The sequence below is a fragment of the Corvus hawaiiensis genome, chromosome 12, assembly GCF_020740725.1.
Source record: "Corvus hawaiiensis isolate bCorHaw1 chromosome 12, bCorHaw1.pri.cur, whole genome shotgun sequence".
Lineage (NCBI taxonomy): Eukaryota > Metazoa > Chordata > Aves > Passeriformes > Corvidae > Corvus > Corvus hawaiiensis.
This window is the reverse complement of record NC_063224.1, coordinates 2,108,369-2,132,668: the sequence shown is the minus strand read 5'-3', so window position 1 is coordinate 2,132,668 and position 24,300 is coordinate 2,108,369. Positions and strand designations below refer to the sequence as shown.

Genomic DNA, 24,300 nt, shown 5'->3' with positions numbered 1-24,300 from the left:
TTAACTGAATTAATAATTGAAACTAGTAAATAAAGAGGCAAAGCCAGCACAACAATCTAACTCTGTATCGACCCCAATTGAGTATGTGAAACTCAAACAACAATTAAAAAACTGAAATCTCAAAATTGAGAAAAAAAAAATCTGTTTGTGGAATTAGGGGAAAGGATAGGTAAGGAGCCGAATGTAACCAACTGCTGGGTCTGTGGAGGGCCTCTGATGACAGAGGAATGGCCATGGAAAGGCAGGAGCTTGAGCCCAATAGAACTCCGTAAGTGTTTTTCACACCTCCGCGGCCGGACCTCCAGCTCCAGGACACGGACAGGATCGCGGCCGCCTCTCCCACATCCCTCAACCAGATCCAGCCTGGAACACTCACCCGGCACCAGCACAGCGCCAGCCTCTTCCACGGGGTGTCCCTCAACGGAGATTTTTCACCCACAACCGGAGACTCTTTCCTTTGACCCTCCTAAAGGCCACCAAAGACACCGCGTGGCCCCCGGGACCCCCCCGGTCCAAGTCCCGACCCCAAAAGCGCTCCCGGGCCCCAAAAGCGCTCCCGGTTCCCGCGGCTCCTCTGCCCGGACCGAGGCGCCCTCACAGCCCCTGTGACGTCACCGCCGCGGCGCCGCCTGCCCTTGGTCGCTTCTGTCCCCGCGCCTGCGCACTGCCGCGCCTGGAGGAGCGCTGCCTCCGGGTTGCGGGGGGCCGGCCCCGCCGCTCCCGGTGCTCCCCGTGCTCACGGTGTTCCCCGTGCTCCCGCCGCTCCCGGTACTCCCTGTGCCCGCGGTGCCGGCAGCCGGGAGGGTCGGGCTCTGCTCCCAGGGAACAGGGACAGGAGGAGAGGGAACGGCCTCAGGTTTGGCCAGGGGAGGCTCAGGGTGGACAGCAGCAGGAATTTCCCCGTGGAAAGGGCGCTCAGGCCTTGGAAGTGCCCAGGGAGGTTTGGAGTGGCCATCCCTGGAGGTGTCACTCAGCGCTCTGGGCTGGGGACAGGGTGGGGATGGGGCACAGGCTGGGTTCGATGGTCCCGAAGCGCTTCTCCAGCGCAGCGATCCCTCGGGGGATGTGAGGGGCCCGCGGGGTCCCGGGGCCGCTCCCGCCCCGCGCCTGACGGGCACCGACCGCGGCCGCCAGGGGGCGCCAGGAGCCGCGCCTCACGCACGCGCTGCGCCCGCTCTCGTGTTCTTCTGTTTCGTTTTTTCCTGAGTCCAATACAGAGCTGGTTTCTCGGGGACCCACCAGGAAAAAGCTCCAGACCGCCGAAGCGGTCGCTGCCAGGGGAACGATGCAGGCGAGGGAGGGAGGGGGGGTAGGAGGTGGGAATCCTCTCGGAGGCCGATTCCTCCAGGAGCGGGGGAGCAAAGGCGGAGGCTGCTGCCGGCACCGCCAAGGGCACCAGCTCTTGGGGCCGGTACCAGAGGCTGGCGTGGAGCCTCTGCACGGGTCCGCAGCAGCCACGGCGCCAGGAGGCCGAGCTGCCGGCGGGCCCAGCGCGGCCCGCGGGGCCGAAGCCGGGTTCAATGGAGCCGCGGCAGAGAACGCAGCGGGGGCAGGGGCTGCTGGAACGGCCGCGGACATCGGGAGCGGGGCCGGAGCCGGGACTGGGGCTGCCAGCGGGGCCGGGCCGGGGCGGGGCCGGGCACAGGGACACCGAAAGCGGCGGGCTGGGCTGGTGTGGAGCGGAGAGCCGGGCTAGGGCACAGGGACACCGAAAGCGGCGGGCTGGGCTGGTGTGGAGCGGAGAGCCGGGCTAGGGCACAGGGACACCGAAAGCGGCGGGCTGGGAGCTGTGGAGCGGAGAGCCGGGCTAGGGCACAGGGACACCGAAAGCGGCGGGCTGGGAGCTGTGGAGCGGAGAGCCGGGCTAGGGCACAGGGACACCGAAAGCGGCGGGCTGGGCTGCTGTGGAGCGGAGAGCCGGGCTAGGGCACAGGGACACCGAAAGCGCATCACCGCTGATCCCTCCGCGGCCAGGACCGCAGCACCGCGGGTCCCTCCGGCAGTGCCTCTGTTATCAATGGTATTGTGATGTTGGCTTTTCACATGTTACATAATTGTTATGAATGGATTGTGATTTTTTTTTCATGTTCCTTAATGTTAGAAAAGCTTTGCCTGGGTTCTGTAATGTAATGCTGTAGAAGGTCTGTAGTTTGTGTAAGTCAGTTTAGGGAGGATGGGGGGGGTCTTCACATTCCTGGAAAATCTTATCAAAAGAATCCGAAACCAGACGGAATGGAGCCAAGGAAAAAGATAAGACTGATAAGATGATACTCAGCAACTCCAAAGAATTAATGAATTCTGCATGACAGTGATGAATACGAAATAAGCGATGTACTTTTTAAGACGATCTTTTGGATGTAGAGGTGTGCCTTTGGATCTCTGCCAAGCACCCGGCCATACCGCCCCTTTTTGCTGTTGTCTCCTAATTGTCCCTTTTATTAAACTTTCCTTCAAATTTTACAAAGAGTGAAGCTCGTTTTTCACAAAGGCACTGAAAGAGCATTTGAAGAGACACAGAACAATTCAGAGAAGGGGCAGGGGAGAAGCTCTCCTGTCCTTACATTTCCTTTAACTGTCAAAACATTTCCTTATATCAATCCCTGCCTTAGAGCAAGTCAATTTGTTACGGGTTAATATCATTTACTTCTTAAAAAAAAAAGCATAACTAAAATACCCCACAGCTTCTCTAGTGAAGGTCAAGGGGCACTGCCTGTGAGAGGGCTGCAGAGAAAGGACAAATCCTCCAGGCTGCTGTGCTGTGCAGCTGGACCGAGGGTGCTGGGCCATCTAAGGCCCGAGCTGCTCGGCGTGGGGCCGGAGCGCGGGGTCCCGCCGGCGCTGCGGGCGGAAGGACGAGCGCACCGTGCGGTTCATCAGCGGCTGCAGCGGGCGGAAGTTATCCACCATCCTCTTCTCCTCCTCGCCGTCCGACGTGAACAGCAGCATCCGAAAGGCCTCCAGCTGGGAACCACAAAGGGCCACTTGAGTCACTTCCCAGTTAATTCCCCAGGTTGGGAATTCATGGCAAAAGGCAAGCATTTATTCTTGGAGAAGAAAATGAAATCAAAGGTAGCGCTACGTTTGCATTCTGAGGGATTTTAGCACCAACACCTTTGGCACCTGCTGGTAAAGACTATCCCATTATCCACACCAGCATGGGAGAATTATCAGTCATCTGCCATCCTTAGGGAAATTAAACCCCAAATGTGGCACACCTGAGAGCCATTTCCATTCAAATACTTCATCCAACCTCTGTTTACACCCTCGCTGGCACCCAGAGAAGAGGGAACCCCAAAAAGCACCAATCCCCAGAGTTGTTCTCTCACTGGGATTAAAATAAAGTATGCAGCAGATCAGCTTTTAGTGCTCACAAGGCCATGCCAATGGTAAGTCACTGCTATGCCATGAAAAAAGGAGAGTAAACAGCCAAGAAAAAAAGAAAAACTGAGAAAAATTTCAATTTAAAAGAATGCCACACTATGCCTGCAGTTCTCTGTTAACAATCTCCATTTCACAAAATCTTCTCTTTTTCCCTTCCCTCCACAAAAAAGGCTGCATCACGCTAAGGAGAGCAAATTTACACAGCATTCCAGTAAATTCCTAAAACCTCCCAAGTTTGCAAGGGGCAGGTTTCAGAATTGTGTATCACAGGTGAAGATAAAACTCTTGAGAATAGTCAGAAAAGCTCAATAAAGCTGCAAAAACATCTTGGAGAGGTCTTAGGTCTTTCAGTATTAGTGGCTGTTAATGCCAGGATTCCTCCCCAGATCCTGGGCTGAAGCAGTCATAAATCTCTGTGAAAACACAGTGAAATTTTGTGTTTTCACAGAGGATTGCTGGTAAAGAACTGGTTCTGTGCATCTTGCCCTCTGTGGCAGGAAGAGGGGTGTTCTGAAAGGAAAAGTGAGATTTACCTGGTCTTCATCCACCTCTATTGGCTTCTTCTTAATGATCCACGTGACTGATTCAGTGAGGGGGGGAGTGGTCAAAGAGCCGGCATAGGTCCAGTAATCAGGGCAGGAAGGGATCAAACAGGAGGGATCAAAGACATCAAACTCGATCACAGTGTCCTAAACAGCAGGAAAAAGCATCTTTAAGGATGGTGTTTAGAGAAAAAAATGACAAAGTTGAAAAAGATCTTGACAATGAGATTAAAAGCTGTGTTATGTGTGTGCACAGGAAATGAAGTGTTGGGAATATTAATAATGTAATAACTTTAAATCACATAAACTTGTATAAAACTGGGTTTGAGGTGTAAGGGGCAGCTGCTGAGCAGACAAAATTTAAGTATTTCTGCTGTCCCCACAAGCCATGAGGAATTCAGTGGAGGAAAAACAGAGTGAGAAGGATCCATGGCCTAAGGCTTTGTGGGAGCTGGATGCAGCCAGGAAAAAGAGGGAGTAAGTAGTGGAATAAGTTCAGGTAGCTGTGCCAGATCCTTAAAAGACTGCAAACAAAGTGTTTTACTTTTTACCACGTGATTTTAGGCAGCAGGAAGAGGACTAAAATTTTATTTAAATTAAATATTCCCGTCTCCAAAATGTTCAATTCCACAAGTGGGATATCAGACAGAATGTACGAGCTTCAGAACCCAGGACTTCCCACACAAACATTGCTCCTGGGGGATTTTCAGGATATACTGGCAGCTCTTGGCTTAGTTTCTTTTAAATTCACATGCTGTAAATTATTATCGTTTCGTAATAGATGTATATTCATATTTGCGGAGGTCTTCTGGCACTGAACTGCCGTGTTTGGTGTTTATCTGGCAGAACTGTCACTGCTCTGACATAAAAACTCTATTTGGATTTTAGAAACTCCTTCCTGTGAGAAATAGTGGCACAGCGACTTCAGCTGGATGTGAAGAGCAGTTGAAAAGGTAGATGTGTTTTTTTTGTGGTTTTTTCAGAAGTGGTTTGTTCAGTCGATGTGGTTTTTCAGAAGGGAACTGGCACGGGGAGGAGCTGCTTCTGAGCACTGTCAGAGACTCAGCGCTCCCTCTCCTGGCAGGAGTCTGCTAGGAAAGATCCCGTTCACCCAGCAGAAACCCAGCAGTGTTTATAAAAAAGCAAACAATCTCCTCCTCAAAGAGCAGACAAAAATCAAAACGCCTTAATCCCACAGTAAATAAACTCCCACTTCAAGCATGTCTTGTAAGGGGAAACAATCTCAAGAGTAGCATTTCTTCAAGTGGTTTGGAAAGCTTAAAGTATCCAATTCCTCCTGAAAAATCAGCTTCCCGTCCCACTTCCCCTGTAATCAACAAGGTGTCAATCAGCCCTCCCCCTGGTAAAATTTAAGGAAGAAAGCTTTTCTCGGTGTTTTGTTGTTCTCCAAGCGTTCTTTCTGTTGGGTGGCAATGGGTGGCACACCTCAGAGCACTGACCTTGTGTCTGACTGCTGGCAGGGCATCCACCAGGGTCTGCAGCCCTTCGTGCCGTGCTCCCAGCTGCAGGGACAGGGAGGGGTTGGACAGTCAATAAGCTGATCAATAATCAATCAGTTCTACTTATCAGCATTAGTGTTTTTTGATAACAACAATCACAGAATATTTAGGGTTTAGAAGGGAGCTCTGGAGATCATCTGGTCCAAGGCAGGGGACCTGGGGCAGGTGACACAGGAACACATCCAGGTGGGCTTGGAGTGTCACCAGACAAGGAGACTCCAGGTCCTTCCTGGGCAGCTGTTCCACTCTCAACATAAAGTTCTTCATTTTGAGGTGAAACTGGTTTTAGTTTCTGGCCATTGCTCCTCATCCTGTCACTGGCACCATCCTCTGACATCCCTTGGAGACATTTGTATGGATTGATGGGATCTCCTCCCAGCCTTCCCTTAATTGCCCTAAATTGGCTTTACCAGATTGCAAACAGAAAGGCATCATTACAGCTGGTCATGCAGAACACAATTACCTTTAAGAACACTCCAATAACAGCCAAGCCATTCCCTTCCATCACAGCATCCTCAAAACTCGGGTACTCCACAGCATTCCAGTGCACCAAATGCAGCTGAAAATGGAATGAGGGAGAGATCAACCCCTGCTCAGAGCACAGACAGCACACCTGACTTCTAACCTTGGCTGCATTTGCTCCTTGGCAGTGTGAGGCACTGCAGTGAGCTGCCTCAGAAACCACACACCACAAAAACAAGGAACAAAGTGCTGTTGGTAAATAATGGTCCTTCCCTTCTTTATTTTTCTTTTCCTTGAACAATAGCTAAAGACCCATCCACTGCATTTCCCATATGTAAAAGGGATTTAGTCTGTGGGAGTCTGTCTGCAGGAATGCTGGACAAAGGCACAGACAAAGCTCAGTATTGCTGGAGCTAAAGGGCTCTTCCATCTCTTCCTAGGAAGAGCAGAGCACACTGTCCTGAGGAACATCCTCCTGCACGTAGCAGTCTTCCTCTGCACTGCTGACAGCCACCACACTGAAGAGTTTTGTGTGGTAAATAAATACCCCAGCCCAAAAACTTAGTCACAGTCTCGCTGTTAATGAGGATCTTGCCAAGCTGGCAGCACCACTATGAACACACCAACAGGAGATAAACGTCTCCCTAAAAATAACCCATCATCACTTGACAAATTCTCCTCCTTTGGCAAAGAACTGTGGTCAAAGCTGTCACACTTTCACATTTCCCCCCACCGACTCCATCCTTTTCATTGACATTTTCTTCCTTAGCAGTTACCTAAGCATCAAAGTTTTGCCATTTTAGTAACTGTTCAAGAGCTGCAAACAGAAAATGAAGTGATGGTTTTTTAGAGTACTTAGTGGATGCTTTGTTTCTCTGAAAGTTTAGTAACAATAAACAAAGTGATCTTTAACTTCCAGTAATGGGGCCAATGTCCAACTTTCAGGCTGTTCTTCTCCAGAAAACACAGTGAATTTTTATAGAATAAAACAGCAGATGAGCTGCAGCAGCCACCAGGTCTGATCCTTAAAAATAAACTGCAATTCCTCAATTTGGGAGTTTTCACAGACACACCTGAGACAAGTATTTGCATTGTTCAGCATTTCATCTCATACCTCTGCTGGGTAAAATTTACTGTCAACAGTGTGCTCTGAGCCCCAGTCGTTTATAGCTCCCCAGTGGAAGTGGAACTGCTTTAGCCTGTACTGGTTTTCCAAGGGCCCTCCAATGATGACTAGAAAACAAAACAAGACACACATGTTGATAAATATGAGTTAGAATCGGCCAGACAAGTAAATCCTTGGAAAAATTTTGCCCAGGAAAAAAGTATCAGGTGGAGCAACTCGAGGTTGCCCAGGAGAAAATTATCAAGTGGAGCCCTATTGCTTGGTTACTTCTACACTTTGCCATGACCAAATTATTCATGCAAACACATTCCTGGTTTTCCCTGCATCAAACTGGAGGTGAGCTGAAGAGTCTCCTCATCCATCTCCCCTCAAGGGGATGTTGTCCCAGTTGACACCAAGTTTGGCACGGTCATGAGTTTCACACTCTCACCCCTCTGTCAGAGCAGGAGTGTGAGGACTGCCTGACCAGGAGACGCTTGGCAGGTGACACAGCAGTGACACATCCATTGAATGGATTAAATGACATCCCTACAAGCCTCAGGATCTGTGAAAAATATTGACATTTCTCATGACAGGACTTCAAATAGCAAATTTTGCCAGACAAATCAGTATATTGAGTCAAATGTCCAACTCTCCTCCAAGCTACAAAAATCCAAGCATCTTACCCTGCTTCAACACAGCTTTCAGACTGCACAACCAAAGGTCAGCCAGAAATATGTTTTATTGTGCCTACAAGCTGTGCATGAAGTATTTAACATCCAGTCTGCCTCTGGGCAAGTTTGTGGAAGCTTTAATGCCCTTTTTAATCAATGAGTAAAGGTAAACCTCCAGTCTGTTCTCCTGGTTTCAGAAGGCCTCCCATCCTTTTGCAAACACATGAATGAAGAAGTCCATGCCCAGCTTTCTGCTTCCACTCATTCCCTCCTACCTGCACCAAAAACATCCTGCAAAGTCATCCTGCTAATTATTATATCAGAGCATCTGGTAAATGAGAAGCCATAATTACTTCCCAAGGGCTAATAGCACTTACGGAATCAGAGAATCATTTAGGCTGGAAAAGAGCTTTAAGATCCTCGAGTTCCACTGTTCATCCAGCACTAAACCATCAGCATCTGCTGGTTTTTACTGAACTGTAGGACATGGTGAAGTTTTACAGCAAGCCATGGTATAAAGCACCTAATCCCAACACTGCTTCTGAAAATAAGTTAATCACTTTCTTGCTAAGGAGAAAACAATGAGAGGAATTAAAAGATTTTCTTGTATTATTTTTTTTTTCCTGAAAGCCAGCCAGCAGGTTTGAAATTCTAACCAGACAGGCCTGGCTGTGATAAAGGAATAAATTAAAACAAGCTGTGCAAAGTGACACTGAATTCATTTCATCCCCTGCTGCTGAGCTCTGGGCTTGAATGCAACACCGACCATCACTGGAGAATCACAATGCCCCATCCCTGGAGGTGCCCAAGGCCAGGATGGACGGGGCTTGGAGCAAGCTGGGATAGTGGAAGGTGTCCCTGCTCATGGCAGGGGGTGGAATGGGATGAGCTTTAATGTCCCTTCCCACCCAAACCATCCTGGGATTCTGTGATGGAGAAGGGGTGGGATGAAGATGTGGTTCACCCAGCCAAGCCTTTCAGAACTGAAGTTTCTGTGCTCCAACATGATCCACTCCTGATTATGTGATGATGCAAACCCACAAGTGACTATATTTGTGTTAATAACCACATCCACTTAAATATTTGCCTCACAAGTAACTTTAGGCACAGACACACATATGGAGAGACTCAGGTTCCCTTAGTGGCCACCAGAAAGTGACAGGAAACAAGTAGGAACTTCAGTCCCTTTAGAAGCATTTCTTCTCCAATTACAATCTGGATAATTTCAAAACAAAATAGAAGTTTAAGGGGCTCTAACAACAAGAATCACTGCACTGTTTATTGCAGCCCTGGCTCCGTTTCAGCCTCGTTTCTGATGACACCACACACAGACAGACCACATGCTGTACATACCTTTCCCTCACCCTCTTCCTCCTCTCCTCCTGCTCTACCTTCAGCTTTAGCCCAAGTCTTGCAAACCCCATCTCAGGATTCAGGCCTTTTTGTCTATCCTGGGTGTCTTTCTCATCTTCTGTTTCAACTGTGGTGCTTTTGTTTGTTCCCAGGCTTTCTTCTCTGGATTTCTATGATTGTTAGACAGAAGCTGGCAGGGAGAAAAACCAGAAATAGCAAGAGTAAAGAAAGAAAGGTGGAGGAGAAAGGCAGGCACCTGAAAACTGGGTTATACAGCAACACCTCACTAGCTGTTGTTCCTCTGTCATTTTTCAGCCCTGTCACTGATTGTTTGATGCCATCCCATCCCTTCATGGACTTTAATTCATTTGAGGAAGATGAGGATGATGGAAAGTCAGCAAATGCTCACAGGGAAAGATCTCCCTTGAGGAAAGTCTTATAGACAAAGCAGGTAAGATCTTTCAGAGGTGAGCACCTGAGTCCTGGTGATTCCAGCCTACCCTGTCCCTGTGCAGTTAATTATTGCGTATTTCTGAGACCCCTAATGGCAATTCCCCTTTGCTACATCAATTCTTGCAGAAAAAAATCCACCTTTGTTATCCACTAAACACTTTTCAGCATCATATCCTCAACAGATAGTGGGGTGTGGCTTATAAAGCAAGAGACTGTTAAATTAAAAGCAAAGCCAATCTAAAGTTAATAAATTAAAATCACTGATGAGGTAACAAGTGATGTCTCTCCCCTAACCCCACCTCACTAAAAGAACCAGAAACAGAAATGGATCTTCTCTCTTGGAAATGGATATTCCAAGTGAACAGCTAGAAACAAGAAAAACAAAACAAGCCCCAAGCATCACACAAGCTCCCTGCATTCCACCACTACCATTTCTGCTGCACTGTTTTATCAGCCTCTTTCCAAACATCAACCGAAAATATTGGTGTTGTGAGGACAAAGTGTTTGTTTGTGTGCTGGAGGCTCCCTTCCCAAGGGCATTGCTAAATCCCTCAGGAAGCTGGAGGATCTCTCATGGTGAGCAGCCACCTTAAACATCAATGACTCCAATCCAACAGGTTCCAACTTGCTCAGGGTCCCTCATTTTTTCCCTGCAGGACAAGCTGGGCAATCATGTGCTTCACAACAGCCCTGACCAACTGCTACCAGCTCACCTGCCCTTATGAAATATCTTTAAATTCTGCAATATCCTTTGGTAAAGGTAGCTTTTAGCAGGAACAGTGAACAGAAAATCTGGAATTTGGGAGCAATATCTTGATTTTAAGTCAAATTTTTTACTCTATTAAGTTTTAAAAAGGTTGAGCTACTCAGGTCAGAGGCTCATTCACATGAAATTGCTGGAATGGTTGGATTTTCCATGCACTCCTGCTTCCCCTAAAACAACAGAGACACACACACACCTGCTCCCTAGGGCAGAGCTCAGTGCTATTTCATTCCCTAAAACCCCATGGAGATAAGCATGTGTGCCTTCCAACTGCAACTCATGTGGCTGCTGATTATTTCAAGTGCATTAAATATCTCTATTAACACCACAGAAGATAAGTGGCAGATTACTTCAATAAAGAGCAGCGATGGAATCAGGTTTCAAATTGAGTAGGTACACATATAAATGACTGAAGATTGACTCACGTGGTCAAAGCTTATTACAAAACCTACAAGACAGGGCACCGAGGCTTGTGAAATGAGTTTCAACATCCAGCAGGGGATTTGTGCACAATGCCCATGGTAACAAAACCACTGTAAATGTGAAGTCTTTATAGAATTTCTTCTTTATGATTCTCACCACTGTAAACCCACATTTAACTCCAGCATTTTTTTTACTGTACATTCATTTTCAACATGAGGACTTACATCACACAAGTATTTCTCCTCTCTAAGCATTAATGAGACGTTAAATAGATTTTTTTTTTTTTCCCCCTGAGTTTTGCTTACTTGATCTGTCAGTAGAATCATCAAACTCCACCAGGAAGGAGTAGCCATTGTTCCAGATGTGAAGACAGGTGGTTGGGTCATAGCTGATTTTCAGAGGCTTCAGGAAGGGATCATAAACACTGTCCCTCCACTGGATGTTGATGGGAGACTGCCGGGTGCCTCCAGGAATTGTCAGCGGGCTCTGCCACAGCGGATGCACTGGAAGATGAGGAGGAGAGTCAAGCTCTGAGGCAAGATACAGAACTTTCTGGCAAGGGAAGGTACTGTGTCGCCAAAGGCTAATTCGAGTCAGCTGGTGCCCAGGAAAATAGAAGAAAAATAAAACATTCCAGTTGCATGACTCAAAGCCATACGGGGAAGCACAGTAATTTGACTTAGAACCAAGTCAGTACCTTCCTGCCTTTGCAGAATGCTCTGAAAAGAAACTGTCCCCCCATTTCCCAGAAAAAGAGAATGTTTTCCTATTATTGCCAGATTTTAAGGCGGCTTTGTTTTAGAGCTTTCATGACACACCACTGCCATGAGCTGAGCTGGGAGCGCTCCAGACATGGGATAATTCCCACTGGGAAGCAAAACATTCTCTAGAAGGCAACATAAGCACAGGGGTTACCCCACAAAGGAGGATTCAGAGCTCCTGCAGCAGCCACACCAATCCTGACCAAAACTGCTTCGTGCAGACACATCCTGCTGATCCCACACCTGTAAAACCCAAACCCAGCAATTTTGGGGGCAGCTTGGGCACCTCAAACTGGCACAAGCTGGGTAGGTACATAAATAGTTTCTACAGAAATTTATTCTGCTTAAAACCAGAACAGACACCTGTGTGAACCTGTTCACCTGGTGACCCACACACAGGTTTTGGTGTCCTGTCCCTCTGCTGAATCCTAAATCGTGATGCTTCGAGCATCACCTTACAGGCTATTTCACTGCATACGTTCAGAGTCTTTTACAACGAGGAATTAAAAGTAAATTAAACCTTCAAACCACTCACGTGAGGGGTGGCTGAACAACTTTCCCCCCGTTTTCCCTCAGCGAGGAGCAAACTACGGAACTCCATAAGGTCAACTCAGGCAAAGGCGCTGCAAAAACACTCCCTACATTTCAAGCACTGTCATTTCCTGCTGTTTCATCCGAGGACAAAAGCAGGCTGAGCTCGGCGTCCCTGCAGCTCTCACACAGACTTTGGCAGCGCGGGGGGCTGCAGGCGATGGCGGGGACAGGGCGGGGAGAGCCGGGGCGAGCGAGCCCCGCTCGGGCTGAGGGGGAGCGGCACTCACGGGCGTCTCGCAGGCGGTAGGAGCAGCAGGCGCCGAGGCTGCACCGGCGGCTGCCCCGCCGTGAGGAGCAGGAGGAGGAGGCGGCGGCGGCCGCCCAAGCGCGGCGGAGCAGCGGCAGCATCGCGGCGGAGATCCCGGAGCCGCTGCCGCCCAGCCCGGCCCGGCCCGGCCCGGCCCGGCGCGGCCCCTTCCGGCACGGCCCCCTCGCCATGGCCCCGCCGCAGCGGCCTCGGGGGCGGGCCGGGTCTGCCCTCATGCTGTGACATGCGGCTCCTCATGCTGTGACGGCCGTGGAGCAGCGGCAGCAGCTCTGTGCCGGGGGAAGTTCGCCATTTCCCGTGCTCAGGGTGGTCCCCTCACACCCAAAGTGATTCCTTCGTACCGAGTACCTCACCTCCAAAAAGTATCGCCTCACGCAAAATAGCGTCCCCTCACACCAACATAGCACTTATTCCCTCACACCGAAGCGTTTCTCCTCCTATCAAGTATTTTCCCCTCACATCAAGAGAGTATTTATCGCATCATGTCAAAAGGGATTCCTTCGCCTCAAGTACATCCCCTCACAACAAATGAGTATCGCCTCACCCAAAAAGTGTCCCCTCACATCAAAAGTGCATCCCCTAACGCCAAAAAAATGTATTCCCTCACACCAAAAGTGATTTCTTTGCACTGAATACATCCTCTTTCGCCAAAAGAGTATTGCCTCACCCCAAAAATCGTCCCCTCACACCAAAAGTGATCCCTTTGCACCAAAAAAATGCACAGAGATGGGTGGTCCTGGCACAGCGTGATCCCCGCTCCACAAGCCACATTTGGAAAAGTTATGAAAAGTTAATATGATGTTTACTTTTCTTGGCTATCACAAAGGCAGGAGGCCAAAATAGTCCCACCTTGGATGATTAAAGGGTCAACTCAACTCAACTGGGTATTCACCTGCCACTGCTTGAGGTGGTGAAACCTTGATGAAACTGGTTAAAAACCTTGGTCACTCCTCACACTTTTTTGCTGTTTCAGCTGCCAGTGAAGAACACATAGCAAAAAAAAAAAAAAATTTAAAAAGGAAGGAAAGCCTGTAGAAATCTAAAAGTGTCAGTGAAAGCACAGAGATAAAGCAAGAGTTCTAATTTTTGCCAGTTCTCTTGGGCAGCTGGGAGAAGAACACCACCCTCAGCTCCTGACCTTCATCTTACGACCATGAACCATTAGTTACTCTCTTAAAATCCTTTTTCAAATCTGCATTTATCTTTTGGGGATTTTTTAATCTTGTTAGGATGACTTTTGCATTTTCACAAGGAACCTGACGTAACATTGAGAATGTTTCACTGAAATGGAGACAGGAGCAGATACTCAACGAGCATCAGCCAAGAAGTGTTTGCTCTGTTTTACCGACATTGTGTAAGAAGTTTCCATTGCATTCACGGTATAACATGTTTAAAGTACTCCTGAGTTGAGTAAGAGCAGGTTGAAATCTGACAAACGATTTGCTTTGAGTGGCTACACGATCACAAGCAGATCATCAGGAGATGTTCAAACAGCCCGTGATGTCAGGATGTTAGACTGGGTTTAAATTTCATTTTACTTCATCCCTGCAGTCTTTTTTTGTGTACCGAGATTCAACTGCAAGCAAAACGAACTCTTGGTTTGATGCCCAACATTTTTTAAGATAACTAATATACTATTCTCAACACAATTCTTTCTGTAGCTTAAAAAGAAGAGGTGAATAATCAATGAAATTGAAAAGACCTGCTGCCCATGAACATCATGATTCAGTCAGGCTTAATCACAGTTTAACAGCCTGTTCATCATGGTTAGGCAACTCTTTAGCACAGACCTGTCTTGCTGAAGCTACTGATGAACCACAGGGAGCTCCTGGTCATCAGGACAGCCCAGACAGGCTTCAGGTGTTTTATATTCAGCATAAACAAGAGACCCTGGGGGTTATTCTCATCTACAAACAAATTACTGGCATCCCTTCACCGTTCATCCTTGTTCCATTCTTCCAGGATGTGTGCTCTAAGTACAACTGATAACCTTGGGCAGCTTAGAAATTACACCTACACCTGGTTCTGCAATTATAGAAAATCACAGAAAATTGCAACTACTTCTTTTCTGTACATTAAATGGATGAAATAAAAAGCCTCAAACTCTACTGCTTTACACAGTGGAATTAGGACAACCCAACTCCAGGAAGCTTTTTGGAGGTTTGATCCTGCAAGGTTGTGAGAAATATGAAGTTTTTTACAGAGTCACTAAGCTGAACAGAGTGAGTCACTTCTTGTGGGCTGAGCAGCACAACCCAAAGGAAAGTTTATGGCACACTCTCAGAAATGATGGGCTGGTAAGGCACAAAACTAAAGAGAAATAACTTAGACCTGCAGTACTTTCATTTCTCTCCTGAATCATTCATGGAACCTCCATCCAGCTTTTTATGTGCACATGCTACTTCTTCCTGAGCATAAAGTTCAGTAAAACTCTAGCATTTAATTCAAAAAATCCTTCAAAGAAAACCCTTCAAAATATGAGCTCAGTGGCAGGGAGATGGTTTGGAAACTGCAGACAGAAAGAACTACCTGTGCAGAAAGGAAACCTAAGCCCTAAACCTTGTTCCCAGCACTTCACCAATGTAGCCAAAATCTTATTTTCTGGACCATTCCAGAAACAGAATTTTCCCTTGGCCATACCCCAGCTCAGAATGGTGATTTATGCAAGAGAGAGACACGGCTCTCATGCAGCAAGAGCTGGAGAGAACAGCAGCAGCCAGGATCACAATATCCCTGTTGTTTCCCCCAAATTGTTACATTTCTGGACCATCTGGGAGGTTCCAGCTGGGCACTCCCTTATTGCTGAACCCAGAGTGGTTTCCTCAACCAGAAAGAGAAGAGCCCAAGGGATGAGTTCAAGTGATGCAGAATCTGTGTGGAAAGAGAAACAGAAACCTCACCTACGAGTTTCACAATGTCCAAAGTGAATTTAAAAAAAAAAAGGTGAGCATTGAGAAATAAATGTGCAGTTTGCACCCTTGGCTCACTGAGGAAGGGCCTGGTCTGGCGTTTGCCTTTGTCACACACCCATCTCTGGTACTGTCAGAGCAGTTAAACTAAATTTTGTCATACAAAAAGCATCATCAAGATGTGAATCACCTGTGAAAAGGGATCTGCCACAAACAGCCCTAATCTGTGCCTGATTTATTTGATTTTTTTTTTTTTTTAACCTCCCCGACAGACACAGCAATGCTCCATTTAATTTTATGGTGTTTGGGGGCTTCTTACATTTGTACAATGGTTTTTTCCCTCACTTTTCCCAGATATATAGAGCCGTCCAAATATTCAGAATTATTTTCTGTAATTAATTGGACCCTTTGAAGTATTTGTTAAGAAGTCCATTTAGGATTGACACAAGTATCAAAATCTTCAGGGTGGGAGCTCAATATCCAGATGAAACTACAGGTTTTAATCTTTGAAAAGAAAAAGACCTGTTGAATCAAGTGCTTTGATTTCTTTAGACATGGATTTTCGAATGAGATAAACCAGGACAGACACTGTCATGGGAAGAGCTGAGAAACCACACCCAGGGGAAGGAAATAAGGCCCTGCTTGCCATAGCAACACATTCTGAACGAGAAAATAAAATACACACATTCCTGAAACTCAGTAAAGAGCCATTTTAAATTTAAAGGACCACGGCTCTGCTTCAGCCACTGGGATTGAATATTGCAGAGGAAATCCAAGATAGGTTGATTTCCTTGAAGCTTTTTTGTTCTGAATCAAGATTTTGGGGGATAACAGCACTGGTTGGCTCAGGCCCATAGTGACGAGGTGCTGAAAGTTGTGCTGAATTGATGTCAGATGGGGACTGTGATTCAGGCCAGTTTATTGATAAACGGCCCAGTGTTTTTTATCAAATAGATGTAGCTGACAGGGTGCTCCCAGCTCGACAGGGGAGCAGCAGCAGATTGTGAAATGCTCAGCTTTTCTCTGCCTCCACAGTGTTTGGCTGAGATAGGAGCCTGGCTGAGGAGGCAGTGGCTGAGCCCAGATAAGGGGGAGGTAATTCCAGCTGGCAAGGTAAAGCAAACACAGGCTTTATCTTCTTCTGTATGAAAACATTTGCTGAAATTATGCATTCAGGCTTAGGAACTCAGCATGGAAAGGGCTTGAGTGAGAACTCCTGGACAATTTGGGGAGGCACTGCAGTTGTATGTGCAGGCCTGGAGATGGCACACCTGGATTGTGTGCCACTGCTGGACTCATGTAATTCTTTGGGAAAAAAAACAAAACCTTGACAGATTCTGCTTTTCTTGTGACTACTCCTAAAAGGGCAAGAAAGGAAAAAGCCATTTAGGTCTGCTCTGGTAATTAGGCTTAAAAATCCCCATGGAGAGCATTTCTAGCAATTATTCTAAAAAATTGATGTCTGAGACCTCCACCTCCATGTGTTGTCACGAGGTACCTCAGAGCTCGGCACAGACACCCGCTGGGAATTTTGACATCCATGCCACAAGTCTCACCAATGTTTCTACAGTGCTTTTCCAGTGAAGTGCAGGAAAAGCCCTTTGTCCTTGCAGGGTCACAAGGGGAAGCCAAAAAGCTCTAGAAATTGTCAGCCTTTGAGTTGCTTAACCTTGGTCTGAGTAACTGTGGAGTAACCCACAGGCTGCTTCACTCAGAGCTCCTGTCCACTCCCTGCCTGCCAAAAACAGCCATTCCAAAGACAAGGTTTTCTTGATTCAGTTTGTTTTGGCATTTCCTGCATGAATGGCACAGAGAAGAGAAAGATTTAAGGAATAAACAGTAACTGTCTTAAATTGAAAAGGGGAATGTGAGTAAAAATAGATACCAATTGTAGTTCATTTAATCAGCAGTGGTCCTTGGATGAAACTACCTAGTCTGATCTCTTCTTGGAATGAGATCCCCTCTTACCCTGGGTAACCATAAAACAATTCCTGTGTCCATCTCACGTGGAAATCCAGAGCTCAGCTCTTCTCCAGTTTAACTTCTCACTCCACTGAACAACTTCAAATCATTTTCCCAGAGTGACACCTCCTCTGATAAAACAGAAACAGAGCACTCAATTCCAACACACTCTATCCCAGAAGTTTCTAATTCTATGGACCATAAATTTTGGTGGTGCATTAATACTGAACAAGCAGAAAAATTGGGATTGCCTGGAAGGATTCTGTGCTGCTGTTCCATGGATTTCATTACTTTATAACAACTTAGACTGTGCCTTCCAAACTGGAAGTTGTTGGACTCGCCATAAATATTCCCTTGCAATCCTGGTTTATGTCTTCAGATGGAAAAATAATGAATAAAAATACAGACTAATGGCAGAGCTTTTTAACCACAATTCCAGTGGATTCTCTGGATTTCCCCTTGGAAGCAGTAACTCCTGTCAGTGCTCACCATGAGCAGTTGGTGTGAGCCCAGTGCTGCTCTTCCTGGCACAGGGTTGGGGTTTAGCTGTTCAACCTCTCCTGAATTGCAAAAGTTTGCTGATAAAATGGAGAAAAAAGAGTGATTTAGGCAGTGCTTGGGAATAAATCCTCTCTCGTGTGCACCCACCCATCTGTGGAGTGGGTGTACACACAGTTGGACAGATTAATTAACATCTAATTAATACTAATTCATTAGGAAAACTACTATTACATGCACCTAATTGATACTAATTTAATGGAAAGGCTATTATTTTATAAGGTTGAATCATTGTTTTTCTAAACGTTACAGTAGTGCTTTTCTTTGAAGTACAAAGTCTTTTTCCTTGTTTTAATGGGAAAAATGAAGTTTCTGAGAGTGCTTGTAGAGGACAAACTGGGGGCTAATGAATATTTCGTGGAGTTTCCATATAAAAGCCTTGTGCTCATCTCCACTCTGCCTTGGTTTATATCACAAAATGATCGGGTTTCATAATTAAGCAAATATAAAATTTGCCATTTGCTAATTTAAATAGAAGGGAATCACACCTCACTGTTCATGGAAGAACCTGGCTCTGTTCTTTGGGAGAAGTTATTATGCTGAATAAATTTACAGAGGAAAAAATAGGAAACAAAAGGTTTTTCTAGCTATAAAAATTACTCTTTACTATTCTCCAGCTGACATTATCTGCACAGCAGCAAGTAGACAATCTCTGGCTGCACCCATCTTATCTGTAAGTAAATTAATCAGTATTTTTAATAACTAAATCTTTAACATCTTCCAGGAGTATCTTGCACCTCAAAGTGATTTATTGGAGGTGATTTATGGAGCACATTTGGAGGGGGTTGTGGCTTGTACTAGGCCTCATTTTCCAAATCAAACATTGCAGTGGCTACAAAATTCTGAGTCAGAATCAATTTGTGCTAAACGCATTTTGAATTATGCTCCTAAACGCAGTTTTCACTGAAAGCCTCCCAAGTAATGATTGCATTTTGTTACAGGCTGGAGTCACAAACAACCCAGTGCCACTGACACAGAAGAAATAAATAACAAGGTTGAACCCAGAAATTCCACAGGTATTTCCATTTCTTTCATTCTATTCACTCGTTTCTTCAATCTCTCAGCCACATTCTCCAACTCCCTTATTATTTAATTCGCTAATAAATAAGAACAACACTCAACCGCCCCAGCTCTCTTCCTACCTCAGCATCTCCCATTTTCCACCTATTTGGATGAAATGAAGTGACTTACAGGCAGCATTCCTGGCTTTTTTCTGGGAGCAGGCAGCCAGGCTGCACGGCCGTGCTGGCACAGCTCGAAGGCTTTGCAGCTGCTTGGAGAGACGCACCAGGGCTGGTACCTTCACACCATTCATCACTGCCTCCCTCAGCAGAGCCTTCCACAGCCTAACAACCCATCAACATAATGGAGAACACAAGATCCTATGGATATAGAGCTCCACGGGAACTGAGGGGTCACCAGGCTTATTTAGAAATCATTTTGAGAGCACCCTTTGCTGGTTAAGAGGTGGAGCCAACCCAGGAGTTAATTTTCAACTCGCCCCTGCTCTGTCTTCCTCATTGGCTCTCCATTCCCAACGAGGGGCTGGCTGGTTGATGATTATTCCACATGTGCTTTCCAGAGGGGTTTTTTCCCCCCCTCATCTGGCTCCAAGAACACCAAAGGATTGCAGAAAACTCCTCTTTGGTATGCAAGGAGAGAGTTCTTATCACTCCGTTGTGCATGCACACTTTGAATTTGAAGACTTGCATATCTGAATACTGATAGCCAAGAGGTGCTGTCAGAACAGCTGAATTGCCCCGAGCTGGGGCTCAAACTGAGAAATTCCCAGAAATCCAGGAGCTATGCAGGGCTGGGCGCAGGGGAACACAGAGAGAAGCATTTTAGCTCTGAGCAGTGACTTCAGCAGCATTGCAGCCTCCAGGTGGGTGAGGAGCTACAGAACAAGGCATGCCAACAACAAATTTTTTGACAAAAACATCCCCTAGTTTTGTATAGACTAAAATTAGTAACATAAGGACCATTAATTATTCCTCTGCTCACACTTGGAGCCAGATGAAGTTTTTGTCTGGGAGAAAACAGATGGAGATATTTTCCTGACCCATATTTCTCAGAGATGAAAGCAAGAATGTTACTCTCTTGCTGTTTCCAGGGGCACCTCCCATAACTTAGTTACCTTATGTGAAAATGCTGTATAAAAATCCCACACTTTCATTTCCTCTGGGATGTTTGCTCTTCCTCCAGCGGGCAAAATCCACGTCAGTGGTACGGGCACATCTAAGTCAGAGCTGCAGTATCTCAGGCCAAGCACAGAAACACAGGAAAGGAATTATTCCTATAAATTTTTCCCAATATTTCAGATTATTACAGGCCAAATAGGAATGCAAATAGAGAGCTGTTAAAGATGGAATTGTCCTTCCCAAGGACGAACCAGCCCAGCAGTGCCTGAACCAAAGGGTCCCCTGGCATTCCCAGCCCCTGTGAGTGACCAAGCAACAAACCAGGCCCAAGGTCCAGCCCAGGAACACAGGAAGGAGCAATAGGAGACAGGACCAAAGCCAAACAGCAGAAAAGGTCCCAAGTCCTTCCTAGAGACAGGAATAAAGGCAAAGAAAAGTTCCACCACCAGAGCTGAGGCTTAAATAGGCTCCTGGCTCATCCTGGTGGGTGGAGGCTGCAGGTGAGGATTATTTGGGGTCGTTAAAACTTAATTAAACAAAATGAAAATATTTACAAAACCCACGTGATTCTTCTTCTCCATTAAATACATAAGTGGGTATATTTTGAAAACTATAGAATCCATCAATGACAGAGCAAGAAGTGATGAATGATAAAGCTATTAACATTCTGCTGTTTTTCAATAGTTTTGAAATGTGTTCTGGTTGTTTGTTGTGGATTTTTTTTATTGTTGGGTTATTTTTGGTTGGTTTTTTTTGGTTTGGGGTTTTTTGTTTGGTTGGTTTTGGGGTTTTTTTTTTGTTTTGTTTTTGGGGGTTTTTTTTAACAAACTCTTGTTTTGAATTAAAAACTTCTTGGTGATGTTTTCATGAAACATCTGCCTGTCTGTCATCTCTTATCACACAGGGTGTCAGTGCAGGGCTCAGGGAATCCTCTTTAGTATCCTAAAGTGGCCAGTTTAGCTGTGCTATTTATTATTCCAACTCCTCCTACTTAGCAGAGTTTTCCTTACTACTTGTCATTTATTCCCTGGGCTGCCAGCTCTGGAGTGAGAGCACAGCCTGCATTGTCAGCTCGGAGTTGTGCCCAAAGAACTGAAACATCAACTGTTCACAATTGGGGAATTTGGGTGAGGAGTGTGACTGTACACAGTAAAAATGGGCTTTTTTTTGGCTCCACAGAAATGAAACAAGTGAAAGTCTAGCAATGTCTTGCCCTCACCCATCTGACTTTTGCTGTCAGATTGGGCAGAAAGGATCAATAATTGTTTGGGGTTTTTTACTGGAGCATTGCCAGTACCTACTTGTTTTTATGTTACCATTGCTCATATTAATTGTGTTACTTGCAGAGGGAAAATCACCTCCTCCCTGCAGTGTGTCCAAGGAATCTGATTCCCCAGGCATCCTGCTTGGAAGGCTGTTCCTGCCCTAGTGCTGCCTCAGTTGCAAGTCACACCCAATAATTCAGCAAAAACACAGTGCTACAGCTTTACTGTAATTAGATACCATGAAAGTGATTCAATAAGGAATATTTTCCTCACCTAATTATTGTCTAATTGGCAGGACAATCAGTCAAGTCGTGGGAAGCTCCCTGGGAATTTTGCTGCTGAGGAGTGGAAGCCTCTATGGAGCGGCTGAAAATGTCACTTAGGGTAGGCTCAGCTCATTCCTGGGTGCCTTTGCCCCTCATTTCCCCATGGATTGGCTCTCCCTTCCCATGGCAGATTTTACTTGAGGGAAGCTTTTTTTTGATGTCCGTGTCTTGCTGGGACGCTTCATCCAGCGGAGCTCAGCAGCCTGGGAACCACCCCTGCTTCTTCATTCTCTCTCTTGCATCGGGGTCCCCAAACAGGACAGAACATTCCAGCTGTGTTCCCATGAGTGCTGAGCAGGGGGAATTCCCGAGATGTGCTGGAATGCTCTGTCAGATACAGCCCAGGGACCTTCATCCCTGCCAGGGTGCACTCCAGGACCTACAGGAGAACACCTGGAATGGGAGAAACACTCTGTCTGCAGAGCTTTGCAGTCCCCAGGTTGGAGTGAAGCACAGGATTACACCATCCCAAGGGGTTGGAATTTGCCTCTGTTGCCCTGGACAAGCTTCCGAGTGACCTGGGTTGCCCAGAGTGCCCCTAAGGGCAGCCTTGCCCTCCTGCCTCTGCCACGTGGAAACCTGCTCAGGGACATTCTGTCACCTCAGCCACAGCTGGACATCTCCACTCGGTTGATTTTACCTCTCACACCTGAAACGTTTGGGTTACATTACAAATAATTTCGGACGTGTCTTAATGGATAGAGGTGCAGAATTAGGAGATGGTCAAATTCTGCTTAGAATCATAGAAGGACAAAATCCTCTAAAATCTGTAGGTGGAATGAGCTCCCCTTCAGGCTTTGATAATCCCCCCAAAAATACTCGGATGATAACGGTATCTGGGAAGATCCCAGCCATGCAAAGTGCAAACACAGGGCTTGTGCCCTGTGCACATTTCTCAGAAGGGAAAGAGCCTCACATCATTTTTTTTTTCCATGGAAGAGTCTGTAAATAAATAAGAGAACATTGAGATCATGCCTGACCCTTCTCACCTCATTTCTCAGACTGGCAGAAATGACCCTACAGGACCATGGACTTTTGACCAGCCAGATGGCAAAACGTGTTTTCTCTCTGCTGAGGGGATTCAAGGCCTTTTCTTCCATCCCTGTTCATGAAAATTAGGAGTATTCTCATTGAATAAAATGGAGTTTGCTCAGCATAAACCAGAATGAGATCAGGAGTAATGATGCAGAGGTGGCTGAAGTAGGTTCAGGAGCAAAACCCACTTGATCCTGCCTTGTTTTCTGTTACAAATCACAATTCTGAGAGGTTTGAAAATGGTTGTGGTGTCTGAAAAATAAATGCTGAGCTTCTCCTCATATGCTGCTACAGCACATTTACAAATAATATTAATATTCTCTTGGTTAAAGATGTATTTTATCTAACTTTTCCTTAAGCATCACTGTCACAATATAGGACATGCTGTGTTCATAGGGCTGGGTTTGTTTCCCTCTCCAGTTACAAGAGATTACAGAGAAAATGAATAAACCCAAACAGAAAGAAATGCATCAACAGGGGAGCTCCAAGTACTCTTTTTCCTTGGACGTGATTGAGGATTTTATCCTTAGGAAACAAAATTCTTCTTCCAGACTTCTTCCAGCAAATACTCTGGAGCGACTTCTGTGCCCTGCTCACATCTTCCCCATCCCTTTGTCCCTGTATCCTCATGCTCAGCAGTGAGGATAATTATGAATGTCTGTCACTTGTTTAAACAAATGCTTTGTTTGGCAACCTTTGTTTTCTTGCTGCTGCTGCTGCTGCAGCTGCAAAATTGTGTGCACAGTGTGTTAATTTTTTACCTTTGATGCTATGGGAAGGTTTTTTTTCCCCTAATGAAAAAAAAAAAAAGGAAGCCAATGAATGAGATCCCAATCTCTCCTGATCCACACAAAACATGTGAGAGCAGCAACTTCCTTAGAAAACAATAGTAAATGAATGCTGATACCAGGGTGAAATAAGCTGGATACTTCCTGGAAGCAAATGATTCCTCAGAAAGTGGCAAAGCACAGACATAAAATGCAAGAGAGGGGCTGAAAAAAAAGAGCATGAAAAGGTGAGGAAATAACAAAGAAATCCTTTGTTTATTTGGGACAACAAACTAACAGGGCAGCAGGGGGTATTTTCTGCTACAAAATTAAAAGATTAAATTGATATATTGGCACCCTGAAGTTCTCAGTCATTTTTACATGGGGGAAGGAAATTAAGAATGGATTTGATGTAGGCACTTGAGCAAATTATCATGGTTTAAATCAGAATAAACCTTCCTGTGTATCAAGTTCTTCCTGGCATTTGCTCATAGGCAGACTCTTATCCCAGGGTAAAGCGAAGCCCTCATTCACTAAATGGGGATTACACTGAATTTCATTCAATTATTGCAGAAATAGTCATGGGAGCTCAGTTTTGGCAGCTCCTGAAGCTCAGGAGACTGTGAAGCACAGGAAGCAATTACCCTTTGGTCAGTCATTCATTGGTACTGGGAATCCAAGATTGAAAGCCAAATCTGGGCCTTCAGATTTAACAGAAAGATCCTTTTCCTCCTGCTGTTTCCCATTGTTTCCAGTCAGACTTTCTGCTGCATGAAGTGTTTGTCATATCTGGCTGTGCAGTCTCAAGGGAAAATGGGATAGGCCATGATAAGGGAGTCCTTCCATGATTTATTGGTGTCATTCAGAATTTTAAAAGGAAATGCCTCCTGGTTTGGGAAAAAATCCAGAATCATTGCTCTGGTAAAGAGGGAAAAGCTCTTACAAGAGGTAAGGTAATTGTGGATTCTCAGCTGCTGGATCAGAGTGGACTGGCAGGAGAAGGTGCTGCAGCCTCCCTTGGTGATAAATGGTTTTATT

The 24,300-nt window shown here is 46.0% G+C and overlaps 1 protein-coding gene and 1 long non-coding RNA gene across 6 annotated transcripts in view; one reads left to right on the top strand and one right to left on the bottom strand.

The window, feature by feature from the left end:
- The first annotated feature begins 1,894 nt into the window (after window positions 1-1,894).
- On the top strand, window positions 1,895-24,060 carry LOC125332119. The gene is made up of 5 exons (XR_007206366.1): window positions 1,895-2,020; window positions 4,812-4,876; window positions 9,353-9,488; window positions 18,670-18,744; window positions 21,430-24,060. It is a non-coding gene; the product is annotated as an uncharacterized LOC125332119 (long non-coding RNA).
- The window catches only part of CA5A (carbonic anhydrase 5A), a 31,587-nt gene continuing 9,599 nt past the window's right edge, over window positions 2,313-24,300 (bottom strand). The window contains exons 2-8 of one of the 5 annotated variants that reach the window (XM_048316755.1): window positions 18,920-19,054; window positions 10,982-11,179; window positions 7,020-7,138; window positions 5,907-6,002; window positions 5,384-5,446; window positions 3,915-4,070; window positions 2,313-2,961 (exon numbers count right to left, since the gene is read on the bottom strand). In XM_048316755.1, the coding sequence (XP_048172712.1) occupies window positions 2,788-2,961; window positions 3,915-4,070; window positions 5,384-5,446; window positions 5,907-6,002; window positions 7,020-7,138; window positions 10,982-11,179; window positions 18,920-19,043 (930 nt within the window). In that variant the 5' untranslated portion in view covers window positions 19,044-19,054 and the 3' untranslated portion in view covers window positions 2,313-2,787. Of the gene's footprint in view, window positions 3,045-3,096; window positions 3,795-3,914; window positions 4,071-5,383; window positions 5,447-5,906; window positions 6,003-7,019; window positions 7,139-10,981; window positions 11,180-12,258; window positions 12,395-18,919; window positions 19,159-24,300 lie in introns of those variants that run through there. The other 4 variants (XM_048316754.1, XM_048316756.1, XM_048316758.1 and 1 more) reach the window with 4 other exon arrangements.